Below are 9,567 nucleotides of genomic sequence, written 5' to 3'. Positions count from 1 at the left end.
AAGTGTGAAAGGGCCCTTAGCCCACGTTCATATCAGGCCGTTTTGACATGCGATTTGACATGTCAAATCGCTGGCTGTTGCCGGAAACGGCACCGCCTGAATTCCCAAAAGTAGTTTTTATACAACTTTTGTCAACTTCGGAGGCAATTTGAATAGATATCTGTGCATGAACTAGGGTCGCCACCTCATCTCTTTAAAACCGAACACATATTAATCACACAGGTTCTATGGCTGATTAAGATGGTAATTAAACTCACTTGGTGCCTTATCTGCATTAAATTAGCCTCAGAACCTGTGTAATTCATATGTGTTCAGATTTAAAGGGATGAGGTGGCAACCCATGAACCCACGCAGATGTCTGTCAAATTGCCCCAAAGTCGGACTGCATTGTTGGTTTGAAATCGTGCAGATTCAGCTGAACTTGCACAATTTCAAACCTGCCCTTAATGTGAACCTAGGCTGAATGATAGGATCACCAGAGTAAGATGAAGGAAAAAAAAAGTGTGACAAAAGAGAAAACCATTGCAGACACCCCATCTAAGGATAGGGTTGCTACTTTTTCTTCAAGCCAAACCCAAACACTTTAGCGGCGAGCAGCAATTATTTTTTTTTTTTAATATACACTAAAGGATTTTAACAGACCTGAGACACCTTCGGGAACTCCAAACAGAATAATAATGCGGCACACATAGTGCCCCCTCACCCTCCTGTCAAGCCCTGTTTCCGAGCCACATTCCTATCTGAATAATGTGTCCGGGTTTTAGGTGGACTGAAACCTGGACACATGATTCAAAACCTGGATTGTCTGGGTGAATCATAGACAGGTGACAACCCCATACCTCCCAGCTTTTTGAGATAGGAATGAGGGACACCTATCAGCAAAAGTATGCAGGCATAGGACACACCCCTTGTCACGCCCCCTTAAGGGAGAATTGTACAAACAAAAAAAAAAAGATTTGTTTGCTTTTTTTCCCCCTGCTATTCATTTATATTGGCTTTTGTAATTTACAAATAAAGCAATTTAGAAATTAGATGAAAGGTTTAGCGCTTATGTCATATCATTTTGATACTCTGTATTGGTATGTTCTACTTGAATGATGTTAGTTGGTAATACCTGAATTGTAATTATTTCTTTTTGTTTTCTTGTTGGAGAAAATATGTGTTTTTGTTGCTTCTTGAAATAAATAAATTATAAAAGAAAGGTTTAGTGGTGAAAAACACTTTTTGAAAGATAAAAAGTGCATTTTATATATCAGACCAACATGAGGGACATATGAGGAGGAAAGAGGGACAGTGCTCCAAATCAGGGACAGTTGGGAGCTAGGAGTAACCCTATTTAAGGACCGATGAGCTACAATACTACCAATTTTCCTTCTTGGGTTTAGATACATTTCAAAGTAGTGACAAAGTATTAAGGAGGAGAAATAATATTCCAAGTGAAAGAAAGGCCACTTTGCGGGAACTAAATTATAATTATATATATATATATATATATATATATATATATATATATATATATATATATATATATATATATATATATATATATATATACACACATACATACACACACTATTGATTGAAGATGTTAATTTTTTATTTATTTTTATTGAAACTTCGTTATGTTTCGTAAGTCCCCTGCAGTGTTCATTTTCAATAACTGTAGTTTGGTTTTGTTTTCGTTGCATTATAGGAGGATTCAGCATGCAACTACAGACGTGACGTCATTAGAAGGCGACTTTCCCGAGTAGCATGAGACGGAGCGTCTGTTTTGTACACTTCCTTGGTACTGTATACATGAATGGCATGTTGGAGCTTCCGGTGCCGGTGTGACCATCATTAGAGGGTGAGCTCGGCTCCTCTGGCGTAATAAGGCCCGGGAAGGGGGTCGCCATGGACGTGGCCTACATCTGTGAGTGGGACAGGAAGCCCCGGAGCAGTCACTGTCCCTCCAGTCCGCCGGTGTGCGCCTGGTCCTGCCGTAACCTGATCGCCTTCACGTCAGACCAGAGGAGCGAGGATGAGAAAGGTACTCTTCTGTCCCCATATCACCTGTTATCATTTTCGAATTTCCGGATGGAAACCTTCACAATGAAGTGCTTTATCCAGATTGCTGTTCATGTGCTGCATATCACTTAGTGGTGTGGTAGAATGGAACAAAAGGCATTATTATAACCTACTGGACGCTGCAGCAACAGGGAGGTTTTTCATTCATTCATCTGTCAGGGCTGGCCCTGTATTCAGTATTAGAGATGGACTCAGGTATATTGGGATCCTAGTTCCCTGATCCTGCAGCAGCATGTATACTGACCAGGTGGGAATGCCCCAACTGCAGATGACTGATCCAGTAGGGTGACCACTTCCTGCTGGGCTCACTCAGGTGGGTTCAGCCTAGAATCTGAACACAGCTGAGATTGTCACTATCAAAGCAGATCTTACCCACCCACAGCTGTCCCACTGAGCCCTTGTCTTCTGTCATCACTCAGTCCCGCTCTGCCATGTTGCTTGTAATGTCATTGAGGGGTCTGCCAGCATGCCTCCTGATGCTGTGGTTCTGTCAAATCAGCCAGCTAGTCAAAAACTTCAATCATGTCACTTCAGTTTATTTAAACAATCAGTAATTTGAGATTTTGACGAATTGCTGTTTGGACACAACACTGACAATGGAATACAGTTTGGTACAGGAAGATTTAGCTGTTTTGACAGCACAGCGGCTAACAAGGACAATGTTGCTGCCTCGCAGGAACAATCTCCACTCATAATATCGGGCATCAGACTATATTCAGTTGCCGGTGTTGTGTCCAAACAGCAGTTCTTCAAACTCTCCAATTACTGATGGTTTAAGCAGTGGTCATCAACCCTGCCCTCGGGGCCCACTAACAGGCCAGGTTTTATGTATTACCTTGGGGAGATGCAGACTAGAATACTGCAATCACTGAGCAGCAAATTATATCACCTGTAATGTATTTCAGTTCTCTTGCAAACCTGGCCTGTAAGTGGGCCCTGAGGACAGGATTGATGACCACTGGTTTAAAGAAACCGGAAGTTAAAGTGGAGGGCCACCCTGAAAAAAGAAAATACATTAAAAATTAGAAAAAAATCATTTAACCACTTGCAGACCGGACCATTTTGCTGGTCAAAGACCAGACTACTTTTTGCGATTCGGCACTGCGTCGCTTTAACTGACAATTGCGCGGTCGTGCGACGTGGCTCCCAAACAAAATTGACGTCTTTTTTTCCCACAATTAGAGCTTTCTTTTGGTGGTATTTGATCACCCCTGCGTTTTTTATTTTTTGCGCTATAAACAAAAATAGAGCGACAATTGTGAAAAAAACGCATTATTTACTTTTTGTTATAATAAATATCCCCCAAAAATGTATAAAAAAAAACATTTTTTTCCCTCATTTTAGGCCGATACGTATTCTTCTAAATATTTTTTGTAAAAAAAATCGCAATAAGCGATTATTGATTGGTTTGCGCAAAAGTTATAGCGTTTACAAAATAGGGATAGTTTTATAGCATTTTTATTAATAATTTTTTTTTTTTTTTTTTTTTTTTACTAGTAATGACGGCGATCAGCGATTTTTATTGTGACTGCGACATTGTGGGGGACTCATCGGACATTTTTGACACATTTTTGGGAACATTGTCATCTATACAGTAATCACTGCTATATAAATGCAGTGATTCCTGTGTAAATGACACTGGCAGTGAAAGGGTTAACCAGTGGGAGGCAGTGTAGGGGTTAAGTGTTCCTAGGGGTGTGTTACTAACTGTGGGAGGGTTGGGCTTTCATTTAGTGAACACTGATCTCTGCTCCAATCACATGGAGCAGAGGTCAGCGTCACTAGTTGCTAGGCAGAATGGAGAAATGTTGTTTACACAGCGCGTCCCATTCACAAAGCGATGCGCGATTCGCACATGCGCAGTAGGAAACGGGCAGTGAAGCCGCAAAGCTCCACTGCCTGTTTCCCTTACCCAAAATGGTGGCCCCGAGACAGAGGGACGGGTCAGCCTCGGGCGGCCGACATCGCGGGCGCCCTGGACAGGTAAGTCTACTTATTAAAAGTCAGCAGCTACAGTGTTTGCAGCTGCTGACTTTTAAATTTTTTTTTTTTCAAAACCGGCCCTCCTCTTTAAGTAGTTGGAGTTTTTGGCAAGTTGGCTATTTTAACAGAACAGTGGCACTAGGCACACCCCCCCCCCCCCCCCCCATCTGAATGTGACGTGCATATCCCAAGAGACAAAGTGAACACTGCGCTTGTAATTCGCCTAGGCGGAACTGTATATTTTCCACTAAAAAAAGTAGATAAAAATCAGTGCTATTCATGTAGTGCAGGGGTAGATTAGAGGGAAGTCTATTCAGAGGGTGAAAATCCACTTTAAATGATGGAATGAAGGGGTAGAAGCTAGTTAGCAAATTAACCCAATTGAGGACATGTTCATGCTAACCACACAGGAAAGCGTTCTGTTCTGTAAGTCCCTATTCACACCTTCACATTAAACTTGAGGTTCTGCTCTAAGTGGACAGATCTCCCCACCAGTTGAAGTAAAGGGAACCATTGAGAGGTGTAAGAGCATGATCAAGGAGAATCCTATTCAACTTCAAAGAAGGTTTACAGAGATAAATCCCACTCCAGTCATTATTTGGCAGTGACCCTCACTGGGGACATCCCCCCCCACTTATCCTTGTATTGTTTTCTATGGAGATGCACACTCTCTAGTTCAAAAAATTCCATGGCTTTATGACTGAGCTGACATATTTTATTTTTTATTATTTTTTTTAACAAAGATCTTACCCATATGATCCACATCCTGGACACAGAGCATCCTTGGGATGTCTATTCTATCAACTCTGGACACCAAGAAGTCATCACAAGCTTGGAGTGGGACCAATCTGGTAAGCGTTGTAGATAATAGATGAGAAGATGTTTTAAAAGACCTCTGCAAATTTTAATTTTGAAATTATATATGTACTGTTCTTCTTTTTTTTTTTTTTTTTTTTTTTTTTTTTTTTTTTTTAGGATCTCGTCTACTGTCAGCTGATGCTGATGGCAGGATTAAGTGTTGGGGCATGACGGATCACTTGGCAAATAGCTGGCAGTGTATAGTAAGCAGTGAGGTAGATGGAGACCCAATTGTGGCACTTTCTTGGCTTCACAATGGGGTGAAACTGGCACTGCACGTGGAAAAGGTAAATAGTAACATTACCTTATCTTACCTCCATACACTCTTTTCCAACCATTTATGTCTGTATAGGTCAGTATGCTTACATCTGCAGTAGTTCCTCCTTACATTTATCCATTCTGTTTTCTTATAGTCTGGTGTCTCCAGTTTTGGGGAGAAATTCTCTCGTGTGAAGTTTTCTCCATCTCTTACCTTATTTGGAGGAAAGCCAATGGAAGGATGGATTGCTGTCACGATCAGTGGACTTGTCACTGTGTCTTTGTTAAAGCCCAATGGACAAGTGCTGACAGCTACAGAAAGTTTGTGTCGTCTGCGATGTCGGGTTGCGTTGGCTGACATTGCTTTTACTGGTGGCGGAAACATTGTTGTAGCCACCTGTGATGGAAGCAGCACATCCCCTGTACAATTCTACAAAGTCTGTGTGTCTGTTGTGAGTGAAAAGTGCAAAATTGACACTGAGATTTTACCTTCACTCTTCATGCGATGCACTACGGATCCAGCACGAAAAGACAAGTTTCCCGCTGTTACTCATCTCAAATTTCTTGCCAGAGACATGTCCGAGCAGGTAAATGGAAAAGTTATTGTTTTTGCTCCTAATTTCCCGAGGAAAGATTAGCCGAAACAAATGTGATTCTCTCTTGAGAAATTGAGGATTAAAGGGGATATGATCAACATGTATAAATACATAAGTGGTCCATACAGTGCACTTGGTGTTGAGTTATTCACTTTAAGGTCATCACAGAGGATAAGGGGACACTGTTTATGTCTGGAGGAAAAGACATTAACCTCCATATACAGAAAGACTTCTTCACGGTAAGAGATGTGAAAAGTTGGAATAGACTCCCTCAAGAGCTGGTTTTGGCCAGCTCAGTAGATTGTTAAAAAATAAGACCTAGATTATTTCCTAAATGCACATAATATAACTGAATACTAACATTTTATAGATATTTATAATGTGTAAAGCTGATCCAGGGAATATCCGATTGCCTCTTTGGGGGATCAGGAAGGATTTTTTTCCTCTCTGTAACAAAATGGATCATCCTTAATTGGTTTGTTTTGCTTTCCACTGGATGAGTTGTGTGTGTGTGTGTGTGTGTGTGTGTATATGTGTAATAAATATATATATATATATATATATATATATATATATTATAGAGGTTTTCTATTTGTGTTCATGTTTTTTGTTGCATTGTATGGGCTTGTGTATTTTTTTATTTTTTATTTTTTTTTGATATGTAAGAGTTTTCCTACCTGTGGTGACCTTTTGTGCAGAATTTACATGACGGTTTTCAACCAGTCATGACAGATATTTTTACATATAGGATAGTTTTTTGATGTTGTAGGAAACAAACTGCCATTGCCACTGCTATTAGTTTGTTTGTTTGTGTCTTGTTGGGGACATTTTTTCTAAACTTTCTATCCAGTAGATGCAGCAGAAAATCTCTAAAAGTTGAAAGTAATTCACATTTTGGACAGGTGTAAGAGAAATACATGTCACCATTGTAAGATTAACTCTTTTCTCTTGTTCTGGTGACTATGCTGATTTGTATTTTTTTTTTTTTTTTTAATTTACCGTTCCCGTCTGAGTCACCAGGAAAAAACGGTGAAGGTGCTTCTCAGCAGAAACATGTCCAGCAAAGAAACCTGACAGGGGTCTAATCCTTCACTACCCTGTCCTATGCTTGGAAAAAATGGCTATACATAGGGTATGTAGGACAATTTTAAAGAGACAGACCGACTTGGTTTAATCCAGGATTCAAGCTGACTAATCATCTTTGTCAGTGCAAGTCCAGCTATGGCGATGGCAGTAAAGGGTCTGCAAGTGTATATATGCTCTTTATATAGGTAATGTTTTCTCCTGTCATTTTCCATGACAGCACACCTGAGAGATGAGGGGCTCCTTCCTACAGGAAACCATCAATTGACAGCTTGCTGTAAGTCCCCACCCTTCCCCTTGCTCCTCAGTATTGATTGTGTTTCTCCCGAACAAAGCAGCATGTTTATTTTATTTTTTACCAGATGACCGGGGATGGTTACCCTGTGAGGCAGGCATAGGGAGGCCGGGGAGGGCTGAACTAACCTGCTAGAGCTGGACCCTTCAGCTCTCACGGGTCACCCCAAAATGGTAGCGTTTTGGTCACAGGAGAGTATGAACCACTGCTGCTACACGCCACTCAACAATTTCTGCCTCTCGGTCTCCTCCTCCTATCTCTCTCCTCCTGCAGATGAGCCTGATTGCCAGTCCCTTGTAGGGTGGGCCGCAAAGGGGAGGGTGGCTACATTCGCTGGAGGAGATTCTGACCTGCGTGACTGCTGAAGAGAGCTCAATGAGGCACCAGATCGCTACTGGGTGAGCAAATGGTGCAGGGGAGTGAGTGACTACCTAAACAACCCCTAATGGAGGGAAAGGCATTGCCAGTGGCTGCAGCGTGGGGTCTTGGCAAGTGCCTTCCCTGAGGGGAGTTCAAGAAAGGGGACAACATAAGAGCAAGGCTGTCTGCTAGCCACCCCTGGCTTTTATGGCCCTGGCATTTCCCCCTTCCCTTTGAAATAGTGTAGATCTCAGGAGAGATTGTGTCTGCTGGTGCAGTGTGAGACACACAGCCTATTTTTGCATCTCTTCAGGCGGGACAACGAATTGAAAAGCGGTGATTTTTCTTGCTATTCTCCTGTGTGACCCTGAGGTTGGGAAAGCGAAAAAAGGGGAAATGCAACAAGTGGGGAGTACTTCCCTTTGCCTTGGGAGCTTAGCAGCAAAATCCCTAATAACAGCCAGGTGGGTTTAGGGCATTGAGCGAGTTCTCCCTCCCTCAATCCAGGGTGCTACTATCCTTTTCCTCATGTCTGGGAACAAATAGCCCAGAAGCTTCAGCTAGACCAATGTACACAGCTTCCTTGTAACTCAGATGCTGTGGTTATTGCAAAACTAGCTTACCAGCCTCCCACTATAAGCCTTAATAGAGTACATCAATATGGGTGAATCTGGTGAAGAGGTGTGATCTGTTAACCACTTTCAGACCGGACCATTTTGCTGGTAAATGACCAGAGGTCTTTTTACACTTTGGCACTGCGCTGCTTTAACTGGTAATTGCGCGGTCATGCAATGTTGTACCCAAACAAAATTTGCGTCCTTTTCTTCCCACAAATAGAGCTTTCTTTTGATGGTATTTGATTGCCTCTGCGATTTTTATTTTTTGCGATATAAACGTAAAAAGACCGCAAATTTTGAAAAAAAATGATATTTTCTACTTTTTGTTATTAGAAAAATCCAATAAACTCAATTTTAGTCATACATTTAGGCCAAAATGTATTCAGCCACATGTCTTTGGTAAAAAAAAAGTCAATAATTGTATATTTATTGGTTTGCGCAAAAGTTGTCACATCTACAAACTAAGGTACGTTTTCTGGAATTTACGCAGCTTTTAGTTTACGACTGCCTATCTCATTTCTTGAGGTGCTAAAATGGCAGGGCAGTACAAAACCCCCCCAAATGACCCCATTTTGGAAAGTAGACCCCCTAAGGAAATTGATAAGAGGCATGTTGAGCCCATTGAATATTTTATTTTTTTGCCTCAAGCGATTGAATAATGACAAAAAAAAAATTTTATTTTTTTTTTACACAAAGTTGTCACTAAATGATATATTGCTCACACATGCTATGGGCGTATGTGAAATGACACCCCAAAATAAATTCTGCTGCTTCTCCTGAGTATGGGGATACCACATATGTGGGACTTTTTGGGAGCCTAGCCGCGTACGGGGCCCCGAAAACCAAGCACCGCCTTCAGGCTTTCTAAGGGCGTAAATTTTTGAGTTCACTTCTCACTACCTATTACAGTTTTGAAGGCCATAAAATGCCAAGATGGCACAAAACCCCCACAAATGACCCCATTTTAGAAAGTAGACACCCCAAGCTATTTGCTGAGAGGCATGTTGAGTTCATGGAATATTTTATATTTTGCCACAAGTTGCGGGAAAATTACAAACTTTTTATTTTTTATTTTTTTTTTAACAAAGTTGTCACTAAATGATATATTGCTCATGCATGCCATGGGCATATGTGAAATGACACCCCAAAATAATTTCTGCTGCTTCTCCTGAGTACGGGGATACCACATATGTGGGACTTTTTGGGAGCCTAGCCGCGTACGGGGCCCCGAAAACCAAGCACCGCCTTCAGGCTTTCTAAGGGCGTAATTTTTTGATTTCACTCCTCACTACCTATTACAGTTTTGAAGGCCATAAAATGCCAAGATGGCACAAAACCCCCACAAATGACCCCATTTTAGAAAGTAGACACCCCAAGCTATTTGCTGAGAGGCATGTTGAGTCCATGGAATATTTTATATTTTGCCACAAGTTGCGGGAAAATTACAAAC

General features: G+C 41.4%; 1 protein-coding gene across 1 annotated transcript in view; it reads left to right on the top strand.

Annotated features, from left to right (window-relative positions):
• Positions 1-1,722: 1,722 nt before the first annotated feature.
• Positions 1,723-9,567, top strand: part of MED16 (mediator complex subunit 16) — a 51,676-nt gene continuing 43,831 nt past the window's right edge. The window contains exons 1-4 of the mRNA XM_077475647.1: positions 1,723-2,029; positions 4,794-4,901; positions 5,026-5,195; positions 5,322-5,753. Of these exons, the coding sequence (XP_077331773.1) occupies positions 1,894-2,029; positions 4,794-4,901; positions 5,026-5,195; positions 5,322-5,753 (846 nt within the window). The 5' untranslated portion in view covers positions 1,723-1,893. The remainder of the gene's footprint in view (positions 2,030-4,793; positions 4,902-5,025; positions 5,196-5,321; positions 5,754-9,567) is intronic.

Source organism: Lithobates pipiens, unplaced genomic scaffold (genome assembly GCF_037356315.1).
Source record: "Lithobates pipiens isolate NorthernLeopardFrog02 unplaced genomic scaffold, aLitPip1_a1.2 Scaffold_13, whole genome shotgun sequence".
Lineage (NCBI taxonomy): Eukaryota > Metazoa > Chordata > Amphibia > Anura > Ranidae > Lithobates > Lithobates pipiens.
This window is presented reverse-complemented; position numbering and strand designations above follow the sequence as displayed.